The following is a 21,544-nucleotide window of genomic DNA, read 5'->3' as shown; positions in this document are numbered from 1 at the left end:
CTGGTCGGCTAGTCGGTTCTTCAGCTCGTCGGCGGCACCTGCTCCATAGCGACGCCATACGCACTGGGCCAAGATCCGAAGCTATGGCCAGCTATAGGCCTGCCTAACGGGAATGCTGCGCTCTACGGGCACGTAGCACGTAGCATGCTGCACGCAATTAACCCACGACACAGAAAGAAAAGCTATTGATTTCCCATTGACTGTGCATAATCAAAGCAAAGATCTGAAATCACATCTCCGGGGCATCACAACTTGGCCAAGCACAAATATATACATACATATGATGTCTTTCCAGCTCAGATCATCGCCGCTTTTGAATATCTTAAATGACAAGAAGTTAACGCATGGTATGCATATGTATATTCAGTGTATGCTGATGGAATACAAAGCAGGATTTCTTTGTCTAGCCCAAAAGATTCCCCGGTGAGTAATGGAGCAGTGGACGCACCCTGGAAGTATGGAAACCTTGAACTCCGCGAGCAGACAAAGAGTAGCTGGATATCCTTGACAACTGTCTTCTTTATGAATTGAGTGAAATATGTGATGCCTTCATGACAATACCTCTCATACTTGCATTTATCATAAATCTCTTTACTCGTAGACCTTTTTTAAAAGTGACTCAGAGGGATTAACCAGAACTAAGAACTAAACTTACTGTCTGCTCCCTTTTTAAAAAATACCATAAGCTCGTACATGGACTGATTAAAATACAATCATTCTGCAGAAAACATATTTTTGGAAATGCTTTCTACGACAACAACAAACTTGAATTCATTCGATAGCCAATAACTTGTTTGGCATCTTATCCAATTTTTATGTAACCCCAAAACGACCCGTGACAGTTTGTCCAACCGATTGGCATTTTAAGTTTGGCTACTTAAGCATCCAAAAGAGAAAATATGTATAAAACTAAGATCGAAAGAAAAATGCTTTTAGATTATGCAAAAAACAAACAAGAAAGTTGGAATCAGAGGCCATCGGTTTAGTCAGAGCTATCTTTTTTAAAGCAAATGCCTGACTTGTTATTGGCATGTATCAGAGTCATATAACTCAGTTATTAGACAGCGGCGTTTAAGGGAATGTTTGAAAACATGTTTTAATAATTGATTTATCATTCACATATGTAGTTCTTGTATAAGTATGCATTTTCTATATAGTAGTTAACATATGGTGCTGATGTTTCTTTTCTCTACATTCAATTTGAACTGTTTTCGTTCCGTTCGATAATTATACATATGTACACAAACACGAAGCCCTGAAGGGACACTATGGGTCTCCCGAATACATATTATATAGTTATCTATGGGGCCAATGCTGATAACAATGGGAGGAGGAGCCGCGGAAACTGAGAAATCTAGGCTTGGGTCTGAACACTTGACAAAAATTTGCCTGGGCCGGCAATAATACTCGCTACATACAAACATACAGACTCGGTATCATAATATAATATACATTAAACAATTCAATAACAAGGGTAGGGGGACAAACAAAAAAAAAACGCATATCGAAAGGCAGGAAAAAAAAACGTGTAATATTATTTGTATGCCAAATGCTTAGCGATCATCTAGCGCGCTTAGAAAATGGGTATGTAGTTGTCAATCTTTGCGCGGTGCTTCTGGGCAACGCACTCGGCGATCCAGACGATGTTACGGCACTCCTGCTCCTTCAGCTTGAGGTATGCGTAGAAGACACCGAAGTGGAACTGCTGCAAGAAGGCGTACACGTCCAGCTTCACCTCGTGCTCGAAGAACTTGTCCTCCAGCGTCTTGTCTCCGGGATTGTTGCCGGATCCGTCAAACAGCGCGGCGTACTCCGCATAATACTCGGCCACGGTCTTCACCTGCTCGTAGTCGTCGGCTCGCGCCAAAGCGGCTAGGCCATCGGGGTACATTTTGCCGCAGTTGGGATACAGCTTGGCACGGTCGTCCTTGGACAGCTCGGTGCCGAAGGAGTTGATGGTAATGATAATTGCACGACGATCGGCCTCAAACTGAAATGGTAAGATGTACAGTATTTATTTTTCAAATGAAACAATATGTTAAGTAAATTATATATACGCCTATAAAATTATTTCACTTACAGCCAGGATCTCGCACATGACGTCGGCGGTGGCACCACCCATGTTCTTGCAAAAGTTGTAGAACGCCTCCAGATAGGCCTTGTAAAGGGTGTTACGGATGATCTCGATGTTCATCTCATCCAGATCCTGCTCGGAGATGCAGTCAACGAAGAAGGGCGCCAGTGGCGTGTCCACGAGGACGGCGTTGTACAGCTCAGCGGGAGTGGACGCCACATGGATGGCTTCCATCTGCTCAAAGCTGCCCAGAGGGTGGCACTTGGGGATCAGCTCCGAGATGGGTCGCTGGTGCAGCGTGCCAGTGATCAGCAGAATGATGTTGTCGATCATATAGCCGTAGGTAATGAAGTCCAGAAAGTTGGACAGCGGCTCCACAGCATGGTTCCTCATGTGCTGGAACTCGATGACCAGCTTTTCGCGCAGCTTGTCGTCGATAACGGACACCGACAAGGGCGAGGGCTCGTTGGCCAGGAAGCTGCCATAGTCAGTTCCCTGCAGATGCAGCTTGAGATCTGTAAAATCCAAAGTGAAATCAAGTTTAATACATCATTTGAAAATTTGTTTTCTACGAAATATGGTGAGCCAAAGTACTTGTCCGGCGTTTATTTAGTTGTTATTGGAAAATCACGCTACATGTTCCTTGATACAAATAAATTCCAAATATGAATTCAAAGAAAATCCAGTTGAAAAACGTCAACAAATCACAAGACAAGCTTACACACACCGGTGCAAAGATACATTAACAGCCATACATGTATATATACACACACGCACGACTCTGTTATCGCTGGTCATGTGACCCAGGGGCGTGTGGGAAAATGGGGTTTTCGGTTTACGCTTGCGATGGCTCTGCTACTTACCCTCCAAGGTCTCGCACTGCACCAGGTTGAGATAGTCAGCCTGCTTCAGGATGCCGCACTTGAAGCCACGGCACAGACCCTCCAGATATCCATTATCGATGTTAAACATAAAGCCCGAGCTGTTCATCTTGATGACACACGCACACACACACGCAGAGGAGCTGGCTGGAAGTTGAAGAGGTGGCGAATTGCGCTGGATTCCTTTCTATGGGACTGCTCTCGCTCGACCGAAAGTTGCGCGAATTGTGTGGCGAAGGGCGTGCAGTTCGATACGGAGCGACGGTGAAAATTCAACCTTTTTTCTCTATCGATCGACAAGTCATATGATTTTCAACTCTTCTTCTTCTTATATTTTTCTCGACCAAATGTCAGCGAAAAAGATACTAAAAATTGCGGAATGTCAGGTGACAACATGCGCATAACAGCACGCTGTTAAGTTGCGATCTGGCAACTCCGCGCGAGCTTGAATATTCGTTACAGTTATATTAAAATAATTGTACATTTTATATTTTAATGATATAAGTGCAGTGGACGCAAGCGGTAGTAAACTTGTTGAGCGCTGGATAAATGGAAAGGAAATGGTCAGTAACATTCAATATAACTTATTTAACACTTAACATAGGGTATTACAACAATTCAAAGGATCGTCTTTGAAATAGTAACAAAGTAAGAAATAATGATATGTTTCTTCTGATAGCGGATATTAAAAGTCTTTGTTTTGCCGTATTTTTGGGATATTTATTTCGTATCGTAAAAGAACTACACATAAGGATACAATAAGCGCACAGATTCAAATGACAAGCAGGCATCCGTACTCCTAGTCCCTCTTGAATCGGTCCAGATCCTGCCATTTCCGTTCCCGTCTAGCCCTTACCCTCTGCACCAGGGCAGCCACCTCATCATATGGCTTATAGTAGTAGGCCACGAACATGAAGACCAGCATGTCGACGAACATGAGGCCGGCGAACAGGAAGAACTCGCTGGCTTGCGAGTCGAAGAACTTGAGTTCCGCTACAACCACGACGATGACGTTGCCGAAGGCCACCGTTAGCAGCCAGCAGGCCTGCAGGACACTCTTCATGCTCGGCGGCGACTGGGAGTAGGAGAACTCCAGTCCCGTCACCGAGAACATCACCTCGCCGAGGGTCATTACCACGTACTGCGGCACCAGCCAGAGCATGTGCACCGAATTGGGGCTGGTCACCTCGATGAGTCGCGATACGAATGTCCCGTGACTCTGGCCGATCAGCAGGGCGTAAACGCCTCCAGCGCGTAACTCTATGCTTGTAAGATTGTGATCCGCCACCTGAACGTTGTAATCGCCCGTACTTAGCTCGTAGAGATCGTGATTGCGGGCGGGTAAATCCAGGGCCACCGTATCCCCGGAATCCTCCCGCCAAACCACACGCGTGGTGGCCAAGAGATTCGCCAGGTTTCGCACGAAAGCCCACGAGCGATTCGACTTCTGCACCTCGTCTTCGTACCAATACTTAGTGATGGCGTGCGAAGGTCGCAGGAACAGTGAGTGGGCGGTGGCCTCATACAACTGCTGGGTTCCGCCCTCCAGGATTACGCAACCTAAGTGAAGTGATTCAAATTGTGATTTCGGCCTAACGCTCCAAAGAGGATAGTGGGCTTTAAGCATATTCACGGGTTCTTACGTGACTTTTGAATATGAGGATCGCGATAACGTGGTAACTTACCCTCAGTTAGACTCTCCACGGAGTATGTTAACTGGAAGGTACCGTCGGTGCTCGTGGCCACGCTACCCGAATAGTAGAAGTCCAGCCCCCTTAAGGTGAAGCTCTCCCGGGCTCCGAGGTTCGTACTGAAGCGATAATCGCAGTCGGGAATACCGCTGAAGACGCGTAGCTGGGTATTACCACTGCTCGGTATCAATGGGTAAGTGTGCTGCAAGGGTGGAAGATAAACGTGCAAGCTGGTACGAATATATTAGATCGGAGCAATACCAGAAATCTCCGGAATGATATCTTATAAGACTATCATACTGAGTAAAGTCTAGGTCGTAGGAAACAATTAAGAGTATTCAAGCAGATAGAGAGAGAGCAGGAATAGTAACAACGACGGATTATATTATTATGTTTCTTTTATTAGATTAACTAGTTGGATGTCTTTTCATATGCAACAATGCCCGGTCGCAGCTTCACTTACACTTAGCTTGGAAAAGGACAAAGGCCACTAAGGATTTACATACATATACACATCTACAAGTACAAATATATATATAATACACAACGCGGGAGCAAGCAGGACGAATCGGATTGAGGTCTACTCGGTGATGTCCTTGCCCTTGTTCTCGACTCCGCCTTCGAGCGCGGGAATCTCTGTCTTGGCATCGCCCGCCGTCAGGGGCTGGGCCTCCTCCGCCTTGTTCGGATCGTTGGGCACATAGTAGTAGGCCATCACCATAAAGATCAGCATGTCGGCGAACATGAGGCCGGCGAACAGGAAGAACTCACTGGCCTGCGATTCGAATAAGGCGGCCTCGGCGATGACGACCACAATGACGTTGCCGAAGGCCACCGTTAGCAGCCAACAGGCCTGCAGGACACTCTTCATGCTGGGAGGAGCCTGGGCGTATGAGAACTCCAGTCCCGTCACCGAGAACATCACCTCGCCGAGGGTCATCACCACGTACTGCGGCACCAGCCAAAGGATCTTTACCGAGTTGGGGCTCGTCACTTCCACCAAATTGGCTTCGTAATTGTTGTTGTTATCTTTAATCAGGAGTGTGTACACGCCGCCGGTGTGGACATCGAATGTTCCGACGTTCGTTTCGCCCACCAGGACTTCATATTCCGCCGAATTCACACGAGTGAGCAACGTTTTGCTAGCCAGGTCATCATAAACCACCTCTCCCGTGCTAGGCTTTTGCCAACGAATTGATAGCCCCTGCGGCACATTAGCGACGTTTCGGATCAGCGGATGGCTCTGGCTCGGCTTGTCCACAAAATCCTCCTCCCAGTAGTACCCACTACCATTCAGCGGATTGAGGAACAGAGACCATGCCGTCTTATCAGTAAGGACTTTACGTATTTTGTCGGCGCTAATGGCACAAGCTTCATCTGTACTGCTGAGCGAGTACTCCACGTCCAGTGAACCGGGTGCGTAAATATCCTTGTTGGTATAGGCATTCAACGAGGTCACCGTCACACTTTCCGCTCCGGGAATGTTCGAGGTGAAGAGGTAGTCGCAGTTGTCGGCGTTGAAGATGCGCAGCTGGACGTTCTGGCTGTAGGGCAGGTCGGGATAGGTTTTCTAACGACAGCAAGGCGTGCAACGAAAGAAAAACGGAAAGTGCAGGTGCAGGTACAGTACAATACAATATATATAAGCACAGTAGTTAAAAATACTTTAAAACTTCCCAATTAAATCCTTTCAGAGCTTTAAGTCCCAAGCCAACAAGCATTTTCGAACAATTACTCACCTCCAAGCTAAGCTCCACCACTCCGGAAATGATGAAAGCAATGCCCGCAAGGATGCCGCCCATGGTGAGTTTCTGCAGCGGCCGTCGGATGCCCACTAGTTTCAGGACCGGATAGAAGGCCACATCGTACAACGGTATGAAGATTAGGATGAGCAGAGGATTGAGCACTTGCAACTGGTCGGGCTTGATGTCCCAGGAGCCCATGTCGCCGTCCATTCGGGTGGCCTGGAAGGTCCAACGGGAGCCCTGCTGATCGAACAGTGCCCAGAAGACCGGAAGTGGCAGGTAGAGGAAGAGGACTCGCATAAGGACCTTCACATCGTCAATCAACTGGCGGTCGTACTTTCTATCGGCATAGTCCAGCCAGTGCTCCCTCGGATTGGTCTTTTTCTCCTTACATTTGGTGGTCAGGGCTGTCCAGATGGTACTGCTCACAAGCACCACCATATTTCCGGCCGGTGGCTTCATCTTGTACAGGGATCGTCCCAAAACGAAGATGATCACCGACACAATCATAAGTACGGCAGGTACTCCAAAGGCCAATGGATAGCAGTTAATGTCGTCAAAGCAGGACACGTCCTCGCGCAGTATAGGGGTCACCGTGGTGGAGATCAGCGATCCGGCATTGATCGAAAAGTAAAAGAGCGAGAAGAACGAAGTGATCTGCTTCACCTGCTCCGGCACCTTAAATTGATCGCCACCGAACGCCGACACACACGGCTTAATGCCACCTGAACCAAGGGCAATTAGCGCAAGGCCCATCATCGTGAACGTTTCCATGGGCAGGTTAAGTGGTCTAATGGCACCTAGGGTCAGCAGCACCGATCCGCATATGTAAACCAGCGATAAATACAGGATAGTCTTGAATTTTCCCAGCCAAGAGTCCGAAATGATGGCTCCAAAAACGCACAGGAAGTACACGAACATGGTGAAGATATGGAAAACCACGGTGGCGGTGTCATCAGAATAGCCCAGAACTCGACTCAGATACAGAACCAAAACAGCTGAAAGAAGAACGAGCGATTAGCAGTGATTCCATGCTAAGATCCTTTGCGATTAACTTACTCCTCATGCCGTAGTAGTTGAAACGTTCGCAAAATTCGTTACTGATGATGAAGAATACGGATTTGGGGTAGGGCAGTTTCTGTGGGTGTCAATGAAAAGGTAAGTACAGTGTTCGCTTCGAATCTTGATAATAACGATTACCTTCTGCTGACCCTCAGTCTCGGAGACGTTCTTGAAGTCATTGGCCTCCGCCAGTTCCTTGCCATTCTGGTCGGGCTCCTTGTCATTTTGCTCGGGCTCCTTGCCATTCTTTTTGGCGATCTCGGGAAGCATCTTGTCCTCCGCCGTGCCGTTGCTCTCGCCGGACGGTTGACTCTCTGCACGTGCTGCAGTCGGGGTAGTGTCTTCAACGGTCGCAACACTCGGGGTGACTTCTTCGGCAACACTTGGACCGGAACCATCGGGACTTGCAGGAGCTACTTCGGCCGCGGGAGTAGGCTCTGGTTCAGCCACAGGCTCAGCCGCTGGCTGTATTTCTGCGGAAGAGAGAAGGATCCAGGTAAGTAATTCGAAATACAATCATCGAAAACTTGGAGAGCCCACCCAGCAGGGGTACTTGCTCCACCGGCAGCTCCATTTCATATGGCCACTGAGATTCGTTAGCGATCTGAGGATCGGCGACATTTCATCAGAAACCGAAACCGAGACTTGTGGCCTTGTGCTTGACACCTCCGCCACAGATAAGGACTGTTCTATATTTGGCCAGGCCTTTACTTCAACGGTGGGCGTGTGAATTCGGTGGCCCGGCATAAATTATCCAGCCTTAGGCCCCGAGCTTTTACGAGGTTTACGGCAGTGGCGGGCGTCAGATAACCCAGCTAGGGAAGATAGCTCTCTCGGCGATCGCCTCCACTTTGACAAACTGGCTGGGAGCATGGCTTTCCACGCCATAAACAACATGCTGATTACTGACAATGCTGCGTCTAAATGTCTGCTGGAGCTTTAATGGTCATGTCCATGTAGATCGAATGGTAATTGCATCTTGTCATGGTCATGGCCATGTTCGGACAACTGGATCTGTATCTGTTCGATGGTTGATGATTCAGGAAGCGAACTGCGAAAGTCCCGAAAGGCGGCCAATGAATAGGCCTTATCTAACTGCGATATCCAGAATCGGTTCGCAGCTAATCCATCGATGCTTTATCAGCGTTTATGACCGCTATTTGAGGCAGTAATGTAGCCATCACATGGCCCCATAAACCGTGGAAACAATGCTATTGCACGCACTACACTTCACATCAAACATCCATTAACATAAAGCGCCTTATCGCAGGGAAACAGAGATATACAAAATATACAAGTACCAGACGTGTACAGCATTGACCCGCTTCGGTGGCCGTTTGAAGTCGGGAGACCAGGCCTGCCACTCACATTCACACTCAAAAGCACTCATTCATTCATTTTCAGCCGCTAATAGCGTAGTGTTTAGTTCCAGGGAACTGGCCAAGTGTCACCGAAGGACGGAAAATTGATCTCCAGACAGATCTTCCAATCCACTCGATTGGTCTCCATAAAAAGCGTAGACCAATCGTAGTCGCTGATACTCCGTAATTTCCAACAAGCTAATTGAAAAATGAGTACAGTGAGGGCTTTACCTATAAATAATTAGATAAGCCTGGTATGCCTTGAGTGCAGTTGTAAAGAGTCGGAGGGAAAGTGCTGTGAAAGTGTTCTCAATTTCACTTTCTTAAGATTTCTTTACTTAAGCTCTAAGAGCCCTGGGACCTATAGATTGATTGATTGATTGATAGGTGGTTATGATGCTGAAACGCGTTGAACTATCGCTAACTGTGATATGCAGAGAAATTCCTCTGGAATTCGAGAACGGATGGCCATAATTGGATAGTCTCACACAGGACAAGAATACAGTGAAGTTGAAAGTGCTATTTACAAGTGAGTTATCTATATGTTGCATATCAAATATATAGTAGTGAGTGATTCTTTAATGACATTGCATATCGGCATCGTTATCGCATAATCGTCGGTTTGTTCATCGATTGGCCATCGAATAGGTTGTAAATTTCGCACCTACCCAATAACATAATCGCCATGAAGAGGGTCTAAAAGTATTCCAACTGATTTACAAGCGATTAGAACGAGCGCGATGTTTATTGGTCCAGCGCAATGATAAGCGGCGCAGGAGCAGGGGCTTTGGCCCAGTTTTAATTACAAATGCTTTTTTCGGCGGTGAAGAAACAGAATTATTCAATGGAAGTTGTCAGATAGATAAGTTCGCTGTTTTCGGTAGTGAGCAAAACTTTGATTGTCTTGTTCCGTTCGAAGTGGCAATTACGATCCCATATCGGCACCGCCCCATTCAATTCGACCGGGTTCTGCTCCGCACCGAGCAACCAAATACGAAATGGCAAATTCCAGGCGAACTACTCACTCACTAATTGCAAGAGGTTGCACTTACTACAGGCTCTCCCAGCGATTTGTCAGCAAGTGGAGTGTGTGTGTGTGTGTGTTTGGAATACCAAACGAAATCGTAATCGCATTTGTTTTAAACACCCGCAATGGCAGTTTGCCTACGAATATGCAAATGAAGCCGGCGGCTGACATTGAAATGCAGGCGCACACAATTATACAAATTAGAAAATTTGCATCGGTGTAGGCAAGTCGAGTTATTTTTTTGAGATTTGAATGGGCAAGTATAGGCAAGGTTCGTCCGTGCCAATTGACCAAGTTTGGCAGCTCTTTTTTGGGGACCGTCAAAAGCAAATCCACATTTGGACCTGCTTGTTGCTTGTGTTGGAGCCGCTCAAGTGGCTAAAACCCGGGGCCAGCCACTCAAAGTCCCTTATCAGAGCGATTAGATTTGCGAACTGCACACGCGGCCAAGGGAGCCGATTAGCGTAGTTGCGAGCCTGGAGTTCTGGGAATCGTTCCTCCGTTGAGTCACTACCGGCCATCCTTATAACATGCACGTTACCCAACGGACCCTGATTAAAACGGATGGGTGCGAATCGAAGTAAATAGGCGCAATAAACTAAATAAGAACACAACTGCAATCTATGGTGAGGGGAATTTTGTGTGGCTTATATTGCTTGTCTAGAAATCGAAACAGTGACTAAAACTCGAGCATCTGAAAAATATGGGCCATAAATCTCGCTTCAGTAGTGTGTATAATCGCCACCCCTCTGTAGAAACTATAATTATGCATCTGTGGTTTTTTTTTAGTAATTAACAATACCATTTTTGTTATCCGTCATGGTGGGAACCCGGAGATCGCTTCACATCCGTTACGCGTCACTTGAAATCGAAGAAAAATATTAAATTTGCTTTAAAAATCATTACGTTGTAGGAATGTACATATGTATGAGATATTGACCGGGCTGCATAAACTCAACTTTCTTTTAATTTAACAAAAAATATGCACATATATATTATGTGTAAATTTTGATGTTTTTTTTTTCAATAAGAGACAATAAAAGCAAAAAAGTACTGATCCTCGCCTGAAGTTATGTATATAAGACCACAAGTTGGCTACTTTAAAGGGAAATTTCCAATTGCCACTGCGAAATAATTAATTAACCCAACAATATCGCAATTAGATCTCATTCAGATTATTTATAGTTTTAATTGATTTTTTGTATTGCAAATTGATTTTCAAAGTATACAAAATCTAATCCTGCTTAGCTGCATTGGCCTTTGAAAGGATTTGATTGTTTCGTAAGATCTTTCCATAATATAATGTTTTCATTTATTGTCGGTTTTTTCTCCGTTCTCTGGCAAAGCTTTCGGATCGTTATTGCTTTTATTGTTCATTGCATTCGCGCACTCGTAACTCACATTAAAACATTTAACAACTGCAAAAAAAAAAATTGGAACGCACGTCGTTTCGGTTGGGATCGGTTCGGATCGGTTTTGAATCGGTTATGAATCGAGCAGGATTGAGCGACCACGTCCGCAAGCGGCGATCAACAGCCTCAGACTGAAGTCGACTGTGAACGAACTTAGCTAAGAAGCCGTTGACGGTTTCGCCGCTCTGCCGCTTTGCCGCACTGCTCTGCCCGCTGCGACTGCGCGCGTGCTCGACGTCGAAGGATGGCGAAAGGCGTTAGAACGACTGAGTTGATAAGCCTAATCGCAGTGTTATCGTACTATCGACTGGCAAGTGGAAGTATTTACGGCCCGGTGTTCGCTTACCCACAATGAATGGAGCCGCAGTTCGCAGCTCTCGCGATTGTTATTTATGGCCCACAACTACCCACCGAAATATCTACTTGACTTTTCACCCTTTCCCGCCCTTGGCCGCCTGTCAATTACAGATCGCTGTCCATCACAATTGCTCCGCTTATCACACCTGCCACGCCCCGTCTGTCATCAGTCGGTGGGTGGTGTGTAGTGGGCGATGCAGATTGCGCACCATCATTAACTAAATATTTTCAACGCCCAAACGGTTATCTCTGGCCATTACTTGCAAGTCTGGGGGATGGGAGCTTCCCAACTTTACCCACCGTAAGTCATGAATCGAAAAGTAGTCTAGTATATGGTCTAAAGATAATTATTTAAAGAGCTACTACGTCTATATGCTGATAAAAAAAAAACAACGCCAAATAGAAAAGATAATGCTGGCCAAGGAAATTTGTGGCGTAAGGAGACCTAGTCAGAATCTTCAATGGCTTGAACTGTGTGTTAATCGGGCAATTAATCATCAATAAATAGCCAAATTGCTTACTGATATTGCTCAAAAAGTAACTAATCAGCCATTTCTTTTTCAAGAAAGTACGCCAACCATTTTTAGAGCAACGCGTCCAGTATTTAATACTAATGACTTGCATATTAACGAGCTACATGACTTTCTTTTTTCACGCTTTTCCGTGGGTAAGCAACGGACGTACATACATACATAACTTAAGACCCAAATGATTGGCAGTATTTTGGCAGCAATACAATAAATTATATTAAGCCCCTTAAAATGATAGTAATAGGAAAATGAACTATTACAAATCTATTAAGTAGTTTTATGGCCGATAAAGTTATCACATCGGCAATAAGTTTTTGCGAAACAAACAGTCGTTTCAAAAGTACGTACGTCTTTCATATCAGATTAGTCATAAGTATAATTCATTTCAACGGTGGAAAGGGAAATAAATACAATACCTTCTAACCCTAACCCTTTTTAAATTTTTGACAAAAGTTATAATTCTGATTTCCGCCTGAAGATTAGTACTTTGAAAACCACTTTGGTAATAAATAGTTGGCCTAATGTGGAATGTTATATCTCGTTGAACTCGTTCCGAAATTTTCAATCCATAGGCATTTAAGGCCGGAAACTTTCGAAATTGGCAAATTTTCCCAATAGATCATGATCATAATCCCTTATGAAGTAATGAGGAAACTTTATTAAGCCAAACCTGCGAATCACATCGAATACTACATAGGTTCTTAAAGGCTTATAAATCCTGCGACCCCTTAAATAGGAAAACCTATATCATCTAACCCCGTTTGGCTCACCGCTTTTGATAGGCATCTAATCGGATGTGGTCGCAAAACTTGTGGCGTTTTTGTTTTATGAACTTAATCGCTGCGTCGATAGCTGCGAATAGTATTTATGGCCGCCTATCATTAATGCCATGCCCAGAAACAAGTATATACATATGTACATCTATTGGCCATAGCCAATCGGCCGATCTGCGATAGTCCGTAGCCCGACATTGTTATTGTTATTGTTATTGTTAACGTTAACCATTATTGCTCAACGAGAGGCCCTGACTGTGCGACAAGTGAACTTTTTGTTTTGCTTCTTGCTTTCGATTTTACGATTGTCACTTACTTGGCTCCCAGATTGCATGGTGTCTAGTCTTCATAATGCCAGCTATGCGATCGATTGAGTAACACTTAATTAAAGCCATCAAGGCATTGGGGGTCTGTGTGTCGATTGAGCGGGTTGCGTGTTGACACACACAGACATCGAGTACTCGTATCCCCAGCCAGCTATTATGCATCTCGTATCCATGGACTTTTGGCGTCGTATCTGGGCAAGAAACTCTTCGCTCAGCCTGGGGATTACACTTAAGACCTTATCAATTAGCAAACTGGTGGTCAGGCGGCGATAGGGTATCTTCGATTAAATCGCAACCACCAACCTACCTAAGAGGTGGGCCAATCGCACAACTCGGCACGGGGCTTACCAAATCGCACTTTGTGCCGATTAAGTAATCGGGCTAAAAGGGCGAAGCGAAAGCGAGATATAGCCGATGTCCTTGCCTAAGATAGCCAGATACCCACCCAATCATACTCGTTCTTAGGGCAGTGCTTCAAGGGGCTCCGATCTTCTGATAGAGGGGTACTTATAGATCTCAAGATCTCGGAGTCCGATATCAATGAAGATAGGCGGTGAAGTGTTTGCCCAACTGATTAGATTTGTACATCAAAGATATAAAGACGTCACGTCAATTTCAAAACTACAATTTATTATAAAGATTCCCCATACATTTCCAATCTAAATAACTAATTTCTCATAATTAGGGTGACTGTCCTTTGCCTTAGTTGTCAGAAATCCAGGCTACAGCTCAAGTATGCTTCACAGACAGCGGAATCCCGAATTCTCTAGCACAGCCACATCCATATGCAGTTCGAGCTGCGAATCCAGTCGCCCGATGAGCAGCTCCGAATTCAGTCGCAGTAGGTATCATCAGTTTTCCAAAGACCACCCATATACATATGTATGTACTTTCTACAGCTTGGCACTTCGCCCGCCTTCGAGCTAAGGACGATCGGTTGCAGCACATCCACTTCGTCGAAGGTAACCACAACGGCTTCCAAAAGGTGAGTTTGAGGTCTGGACTGGAATGCAGAGCGAAATTGACAACCTTTTCGGCACATGTATCCATATATTTCCGGAACTGTGCAATCTTGTGGTGTAGCGCGGCGTTTTCGTGAAAAACCTTAGCAATCTCGACGCGAAACAATAGCTAATGCGGACCATAAATCTTTACAGCTGGATAGATTTATGGCTGCCTGGGAAAGTCCAACAAATTACTCAAAGCCGTAAAGAAAACAAACATAGATAACAGGCACTTGGCACTCGACCATTTTGCACGGCCAGGGGTTTAATCGCCAGATAGGGGATAGGAATATGATCGAGATAAGATCGATTCGTACCGGCCAGCTCATTGGCTCGGCTTAAAGAAAAGCGAGGGGATATCCACAAGATTCAGCGCAGATAACATATTGAGCACAAGATAACGTTAGATCTGACAACAACGGTATCGCAAATAGGATATGGCTTCCTAGAACCACATTCTCTCTTTTAAGCACGCCAAACGCCAAACAGTTGACACAACAATGGCTATAAGCTGGAATACTGCGGGTGCACTGTGTCCACAGATAGGGATGCACATTCCACAAGCCTTCTGAAACAACAGGAAACACTGCTCGCACAAATTAGGAGGAATACAGCTGTAACACGCCCGATTAGGGGACTCCCAGCGATAGCGCCCGTCGGTGGGCGGGGTGTCCACTAATTCAGCAACTCGTCATTCCAACAGCATTGAACTTGACTGCCGCAGCTTTGCGCGAAAGAGAGGGCGGTGGTGGGAACACCCCCACAGTAATACTAAGGGATCGCCGCTGCAGCTGCAATGATCTCTGCAGAGCGAGCTACACGGAGAGAAACATTGTATAGGAATGAATATTTGGCTAATTTCTGTTGGCATTATACTTCGCTCTTTATTTAAACTGTTTGATGTTGTCGCTCTGGCTGAATAATAGGTTCACAAATTCAATGTTATATTTTGTAGATTACACATGGTTTTTTTTTAGTGCAGAGAGCACAGCTTGAAGAGAGAGCAGAGTTTATCTTGCTCTCGCTCTCTTGCACCCTCTCTACACCACGCCCCCCCCCCCCCCCCTCCCTTCCACCCCATCACCACCTGTTTATCTAAAAATTTAATTTGATTTTTGTTCTTGCTCGAATTGTGTATTATTTGTTTTTTTGGTTTTCGGTGTCGCGACTGCGCTGCCAACGTAGCCGCCGACTGCGAGTCAAGCTTAAAAGCGCAGCTTGCAAATGGACGGAGCATCATTTATCGTCGGCCAGCGACGGCGATCGTTTTATGGCGTCGACCTGTTGATCACCTCCCCACAACCCCCCTTCACCAGTGTCTTTTTTAATGTAGTACACTCTGTACAACTTTTTTTGGCAACGCAAATCGGTGCAAAAAACCTTTTGTGTCAAAACGTGTGCGTGTGTTTTCCGTTTCTCGATTTTCGGGGCACTTCGACAAAATTCCAAAGTGCCCAGCGCGATTAGGTGACTCTTGTTCGAGCTCATTAAAGCGCAATTAAGAGGTAGCCAAGAGGAGGACAAGGCGAGCCAATGCCAAAATGGCAAGTGAAATAACTAACGGTAAAAACGGACAAAACGTTAAAAACGGACAAAAAGAGGAGTCCGATTCTCAGATTGCGGTAAGTGATGCCATCAAGCGAAATGCTGAATAAAGGGTGCAATGATAAGAGGAGAGAGTGTGAAGAAGTGGCCGAGGATAGCAGATCCCATTCCTTCCATTTTCCCAATTCTTGCATCCCAATGAGCGGGAGTGCTGCAACCATGGATTTTCTTTCGGTGTGAAAAGCGGAGAGCACGAAGAACAGCTACTTATCATATTTAGTTGTCAATTGAGAAAGTACAGTGCACACAAAGGCACACATACATACACATTTGCCCAACTGAACGTGCAGTGGGTGTTCGAGAAAAAGAAGCGCACAAAGTTCCAATGACTTTTCTTCTTTCTACTCTCTTCGCCACTTGCTTCGCTTTCTTCTGCTCCCAAGGCTATTGATCACAGCGGCAGCGCAGCTGACCTTGAACGCCCCCGGCGATCGATAAATGTGTGTCAACCAAAAGCGACAGCAAATCGAGATCCTTTTATTGCCCGCAAATTGATTGAATTAATCGTCGTGTGTCAGAATCAAAACAAGAATCGAATATGTCTTGTTCCATGATAGCGTCGATCAATAAATACCCTTTAATCATTTACTAATCCAACAGAAATGTTTGCTAAGCAATTAAGGTCGATCAAGGTTAAACGGCATGCGAATTATTTTTTTATACCATTTTTATTGTATTCAATTTTTTACACGACAACCGTAATTAAAACTATTTATTGCAGTTGAATAATTGAGGAGCTAAAATTAGTAGCTAAGCTTTGATAAATACCACCAATCCATTGCATATTTGTAATGGGACGTTTTCCAGCAACTGTTGCAGCTAATGTACCCTTGTGAAAAAAGAGTAAAATCGATAGTGACCCAGTTTGCGGATCGGGCTACACAAATGCATTTACCCGAGCTCTGTTATCATTCTTCGTCCGCTCGCCTGCCCGGAGTTACCGGCGATATGGTGTAGAATAGAGTCTGACACTAGAGTCTAGACAAGCCAGAGACTATCAGCTGTAGCTTTGATCTCACCATCTTCTGTTCGAGCCCCCCTTTAAAGCCCCCAACCCTTTAAGACTCTCTGGGGATCTTCTATTGTTTGTTAATTTATTTGCCTATGCTTAACAACTGTTACTGCTCGAGGTGGCAGTTAGGGACTGGGAGCGGAAGAAAGGCCGAGAAGAAAGACGGGTGGCAGATCGAACTTTAAAGCTCGGGGCCAGCTCCGGAGAATTCTTAGTTCGATACTGAACGTTGTCTCCGACAGACGGGAGCTCAAGACCAGAAAATCTGAGGGGGCCAAAAAGTAGGGTGCATAGTGAAGTCTTGTGTAGATTCGAGCCGAAAATCAGAAACCCCACAGTGTAGCGATCATTACGTAAAGCTCGTTATGGCATTTGTCGGCAATGCAGTTGTTGGCCCGGAGAATTGCAAATCGGCAACGGTGAGTCTTGCGAAGAGCGTGGAGCGCTGGGGCGATCGAAGGGATCGGAAAGGAGGATGAGGAGAGGCACTTGGCCTAGGCCGTGGTGTGCACAGAATTCTCAATCATCAATGGTTAACGTACTCACTGACTAACGGAGACACTGGTAGTGACAGAAACCCGTTTGCGTTTCGTTGCTCACCTTGGCCAAGAGACGCGGTAAATCACAACAGAAAACTAAATAGCCAAGCAAAACAAAACAAACCCAACAAAATCGAAAGCCAAATCGAAAAGAAGGCGTTGTGACGACAGAAAGCAGCATTTCCATGAGAATAGGCTTAGAAAACGCCAAAAAGTTAAGGGCCATCCGAAATATGTATGTACCTTAGAAATACCCTAGTAAAATGACCTCATCTAACACTTGAGAACTGCCTCCAATCCAATATCAATTAAACATACTGAAAAGTTCCCCCAAGTTACGAGTCATATTTGTAAGCTTCCATATTATCAAAAGATGAAAACGGGGATTTCGTAGCCATAGGCAAATTCCAAAAGCACCATAATAGCTAAACTATTCAATCGTTTTTAATGCGACGGATTCAAAATCAAAGACTCTCACAACTATAAAAATGTTAATTAAATTGGTTAAATTTTGTACATTTAACCCTTGTAATTCTTTGTAAAATCACAACAATTTGTTTAATAAAATAAATAAATAAATAGTCACATGCTAGTTCGAGACTATTATAAACAGATTAGGAGTATCACGCTTTGAAAAGGCCGTTCATATAATAGTTAATTTATGGCACTGCTTTGTTAGAATCCATAGAAGTTTCAACAAAACAAAGTAAACTCATAGAAAGTTTCTTTAGCCTCTCTGCGATGGAATGTCATATGCACCTAAAACCCAAAGATCTTTTGGCGTCGCGTGTTGTATTTAATTCTATCGACATGGGTACTTGGCGTATAATTGCCAAGTCAGTCCATGAAACGACATATTCTCACTGGTGGGACATTGATAAAGAAATGTAGAGGAGATAGTGCTACAAAGGGCAATCAGATCGCGATAGTTGAATGACAGTTCTTCTACCTCTCCCGACTAGCCAACCATTCCGTATCCCAAGTCGGTGGCCTTCATCATCAGCAATGAGTTCTGCGAGCGATTCAACTACTATGGCATGCGCAGTGAGTAACCTCGGCGACATATCCATGTTGTCCTTTCTAATAAATTTCTTACTTTTCAGCCATCCTGGTGCTGTACCTCACCAACAAACTGGGCTACAATGAGGAGACGGCAACCGTACTGTTTCACACGTTCACCATGCTGGTCTACATCTTTCCCCTGATCGGAGCTCTTATCGCCGATGGCTGGCTGGGAAAGTACAAGACTATATTATATCTATCGCTGGTGTACAGCCTAGGGGCTATGGTGGTATCCTTTGGTGCCGTTCCGCTATCGGGGATGCCAACTAAGTGAGTATATACCGCATAGCATGGTTGTCATCATAAAGTAATTTATCGCCATTTAGAGCTGTGACCGTTGTGGGACTCCTACTAATTGCGATCGGGACCGGTGGAATCAAGCCATGCGTTTCCGCCTTTGGGGGCGACCAGTTCTCGCTGCCCGCGCAAAGTCTCCAGCTGGCAAAGTTCTTCTCGCTATTCTACTTTGCCATTAACGCAGGATCTCTGATTTCGACCACGTTCACCCCGATCTTGAGGGCAGACGTCCATTGTTTCGGCGATCAGGATTGCTTCTCGCTGGCCTTTGGCGTGCCCGCCATCTTGATGATCATTTCGGTGGTAATCTTCATGGCCGGCAAGCGGTTGTATAGGTGTCAGCCACCTGCTGGCAACATGATCTTCGGGGTGTCGCGTTGCATTGCGGATGCGTTCAAGGGATGGCAAAAGCGCAGGCACTCGGAGCCAATGGAGAGCTTTCTGGACTATGCCAAGCCGACGGTGGGCTCGCGAATGGTGCAGGAGACCAAGTGCCTGGGTAGAATCCTACGACTCTTTCTGCCCTTCCCCGTCTTCTGGGCCCTCTTTGATCAGCAGGGCTCGCGATGGACCTTCCAGGCCACACGAATGGACGGCAATGTGTTTGGTTTTCAGATAAAGCCCGATCAGATGCAGGTGGTCAATCCCCTGCTCATCCTCGGGTTTCTGCCACTATTCGACTATATCATTTACCCTGTTCTGGCACGCTGTGGAATAAGGAGACCACTGCAGAAGCTCACCTTAGGCCTTCTCCTGGCAGCCTTAGGATTTTTCCTCTCAGCGGGTCTTGAGATGAAGATGGAGCAGGCTGCCTACAGAGCCATGCCCACAGAGCCCGATATGGCCCACCTGCGAATATACAATGGCATGCCCTGTCGCTATGAAATCTCGAGTGATGTGGTTCAAACTTCTCGCTTTATCGAACCTCTGAATGTGTGGGAGGATCTATCACTCCAGATGCCCGAGTCCAAGGAATACACTTTTAATGCTCAGCCCGTATCCGGAGAGTGCCCTTCCATCACCGGCAAGTTGCGTTTGCAACCAGGAAAGTCAGTGAGTTACTTCCTAGCCCAGGACAAGCTCGTCGAGTTCGCCGATGGATTGCAAATGTCCGCCACCGACACTGGTCGCAGTTCAGTGAGAGCTCTGTTAAACACGCCAGACGACGAGGGACCTGTTCTTCTATCAACTGAGTCAGCCACATCCCAGGAGCCACCGCTTACCCTGAACAAAGGCAATCTGCCGGAGCTCCACAGGATCACGCCTGGCTTCGCTCGGGTAGACATCAATGGCACACAGGTGGCCAGCTTCGAGGCCAAAGAAGGTGGACTCTACAGCCTTCTGGTGACGGGAAGTGCCCGCGATGGTTACCAAAACAACGTGGTCGAGGTGGTTGCCCCCAATGCCGTATCTATTCTGTGGCAGCTGCCCCAAATTGTCGTGATGACCGCAGCTGAGGTGATGTTCTCCGTGACGGGCTTGGAGTTCTCCTACTCACAGTCGCCGCCCAGTATGAAGAGTGTTCTTCAGGCTTGTTGGCTGCTCTCGGTGGCCATTGGCAACATGCTTGTCGTGGTGATTGCCGAATTCAAATTCACCAGCTCGCAATCCGGAGAGTTCACCCTGTTCGCCAGCCTCATGCTGGTGGACATGATGATCTTCTTGTGGCTAGCCCGCAGCTACCAGTACAAGGATCAGCGCGAGGACTTCGAGGACGACGACGATGCAACAATCGATAGTGTTATGCAGTCGAAGCCCAAGCCCAACACTACAGTTGATACTACCTCAAGGAAAACAAGCGGCATTAAGGCGGAACCGGGATACGGAGCCTACCGCAATCACGCCTACGACAACGATTTCTCGGAGGCCTAGATGCCCGATTTTCGTACTTAAAGTCCATACCCATATCAAGAGCGTCGCCCGCATTCCCATTTAGTCGTAGTCGTAGCCTTTTATTTATTTTATTTGTTCGCATTTATTTATGTATGTAGTTGGCTGTAAATACCTTCGTTTGTACTAGTATTCTGTAGATGCATTTTTTACCCACTTGTTTTGTAAATACATTTTATACGTTTTATTACATATGTTTGGCATTTAAATACTTACTAATTATTATAATTGGCACTGTTTAATATGTTCACGATACAATAATATTGGCTATTAGCTATCTACAATTTAAAACTTCAGTTAGGGTTTGAAACTGAACTATGTCCCAAAATTTGCTGTTAATGTTAGCTGTTATGTGCAATACAAGTATAACAGAAATGCAGTTGGCCGGCGTTACCGGCTCGTTGGAAAAAGATACTGTGGTGGGGCTGTTCGTTGAGAACTGTATCTCGTAGAACATTTGCGTTCGGAGTTGAAAATGGAAATTCAGTGAAATATGTAGTGATCGATCGGTAATAATTAATTGCTTGATACGTTTAAGCAAGTTTGTAAGGCAAATACACAACAGTTGTAAGTAAATTTAATCGGATACCAGGGCACCACACCCGAAAAGCGTGGAGATATTAGAGACATGGGCGTAGTTTCACGTACGAGCTGTCCCCTTCGGCTTTTTCGACAAGTGGCAGCCCTAATGGCCGTCGTTTTTTCGCCGACAAGCATTTAATGCGTAGTCACCGAAGAGAAGTGTTAGTAACCGGGCCTGCCCTTTAAAATTAAATTTAAATTGAGGAAAAATTACCTAAACATCCAAATCTTCGGATATTTCATAAGGCAAGATGTAGCGTCAAAAGAAAATTCATCGAACGGCACTGCCATCATCGCAGGCAATCCCAAAGAAG

General features: G+C 45.6%; 3 protein-coding genes and 1 long non-coding RNA gene across 10 annotated transcripts; 2 read left to right on the top strand and 2 right to left on the bottom strand.

Moving 5' to 3' along the window:
- Nucleotides 1-1,070: 1,070 nt before the first annotated feature.
- Nucleotides 1,071-3,296, bottom strand: LOC6725047 (V-type proton ATPase subunit d 1). The gene is made up of 3 exons (XM_039296306.2): nt 2,938-3,296; nt 2,081-2,589; nt 1,071-1,990 (listed from the first exon to the last, which is right to left on the bottom strand). The coding sequence occupies exons 1-3, from the start codon at nt 3,062-3,064 to the stop codon at nt 1,574-1,576; spliced, it is 1,053 nt and encodes a 350-aa protein (XP_039152240.1). The 5' UTR covers nt 3,065-3,296; the 3' UTR covers nt 1,071-1,573.
- Nucleotides 3,297-3,379: 83 nt separating this feature from the next.
- LOC27207735 lies at nt 3,380-5,168 on the top strand. 2 transcript variants are annotated; one of them, XR_006542135.1, is made up of 3 exons: nt 3,380-3,518; nt 3,580-3,603; nt 3,695-3,824. It is a non-coding gene; the product is annotated as an uncharacterized LOC27207735 (long non-coding RNA). The 2 variants fall into 2 exon arrangements; XR_005544496.2 differs by lacking the exons at nt 3,580-3,603; nt 3,695-3,824 and adding an exon at nt 5,053-5,168.
- LOC6725046 (peptide transporter family 1) lies at nt 3,687-11,483 on the bottom strand. Of its 4 annotated transcripts, XM_016173376.3 has the most exons (7): nt 11,243-11,483; nt 10,644-10,702; nt 7,592-7,926; nt 7,451-7,529; nt 6,386-7,389; nt 4,641-4,848; nt 3,687-4,515 (listed from the first exon to the last, which is right to left on the bottom strand). In XM_016173376.3, exons 2-7 carry the CDS (start codon nt 10,660-10,662, stop codon nt 3,755-3,757), a joined length of 2,406 nt encoding a protein of 801 aa, XP_016038018.1. In that variant the 5' UTR covers nt 10,663-10,702; nt 11,243-11,483; the 3' UTR covers nt 3,687-3,754. The 4 variants fall into 4 exon arrangements, with proteins under 4 accessions (XP_016038018.1, XP_016038017.1, XP_016038019.1 ...); XM_016173375.3 differs by lacking the exons at nt 3,687-4,515; nt 4,641-4,848 and adding an exon at nt 5,027-6,216 and having other exon boundaries at nt 11,286-11,462; XM_016173377.3 differs by lacking the exons at nt 3,687-4,515; nt 4,641-4,848 and adding an exon at nt 5,027-6,216 and having other exon boundaries at nt 11,243-11,461.
- On the top strand, nt 7,815-20,840 carry LOC6725045 (peptide transporter family 1). 3 transcript variants are annotated; one of them, XM_039296304.1, is made up of 6 exons: nt 7,815-7,949; nt 13,925-14,080; nt 14,139-14,224; nt 18,362-18,443; nt 18,503-18,731; nt 18,788-20,840. In XM_039296304.1, the coding sequence occupies exons 2-6, from the start codon at nt 13,975-13,977 to the stop codon at nt 20,628-20,630; spliced, it is 2,346 nt and encodes a 781-aa protein (XP_039152238.1). In that variant the 5' UTR covers nt 7,815-7,949; nt 13,925-13,974; the 3' UTR covers nt 20,631-20,840. The 3 variants fall into 3 exon arrangements, with proteins under 3 accessions (XP_039152238.1, XP_002106073.1, XP_016038014.1); XM_002106037.4 differs by lacking the exons at nt 7,815-7,949; nt 13,925-14,080; nt 14,139-14,224 and adding an exon at nt 15,455-15,865; XM_016173013.3 differs by lacking the exons at nt 7,815-7,949; nt 13,925-14,080; nt 14,139-14,224 and adding an exon at nt 17,077-17,279.
- Nucleotides 20,841-21,544: the final 704 nt, after the last annotated feature.

The sequence above is a fragment of the Drosophila simulans genome, chromosome X, assembly GCF_016746395.2.
Source record: "Drosophila simulans strain w501 chromosome X, Prin_Dsim_3.1, whole genome shotgun sequence".
Taxonomy (NCBI): Eukaryota; Metazoa; Arthropoda; class Insecta; order Diptera; family Drosophilidae; genus Drosophila; species Drosophila simulans.
Note: the sequence above shows the minus strand (reverse complement) of the source record. Positions and strands in the feature narration are given on the sequence as shown.

Coding starts and splice junctions, on each gene's coding strand:
- LOC6725047 (XM_039296306.2), bottom strand. CDS start 3,064: ATGAACAGCTCGGGCTTTATGTTTAACATCGATAATGGATATCTGGAG. Junction 2,590..2,937: donor GCAGTGCGAGACCTTGGAGG/GTAAGTAGCAGA, acceptor TGGATTTTACAG/ATCTCAAGCTGCATCTGCAG. Junction 1,991..2,080: donor TCATGTGCGAGATCCTGGCT/GTAAGTGAAATA, acceptor TTACCATTTCAG/TTTGAGGCCGATCGTCGTGC.
- LOC6725046 (XM_016173378.3), bottom strand. CDS start 8,027: ATGGAGCTGCCGGTGGAGCAAGTACCCCTGCTGG. Junction 7,530..7,591: donor AGACTGAGGGTCAGCAGAAG/GTAATCGTTATT, acceptor TGACACCCACAG/AAACTGCCCTACCCCAAATC. Junction 6,217..6,385: donor TGGTGGAGCTTAGCTTGGAG/GTGAGTAATTGT, acceptor TGCTGTCGTTAG/AAAACCTATCCCGACCTGCC.
- LOC6725045 (XM_039296304.1), top strand. CDS start 13,975: ATGCTTCACAGACAGCGGAATCCCGAATTCTCTAGCACAGCCACATCC. Junction 14,081..14,138: donor CAGCTCCGAATTCAGTCGCA/GTAGGTATCATC, acceptor TACTTTCTACAG/CTTGGCACTTCGCCCGCCTT. Junction 18,444..18,502: donor CAACTACTATGGCATGCGCA/GTGAGTAACCTC, acceptor CTTACTTTTCAG/CCATCCTGGTGCTGTACCTC.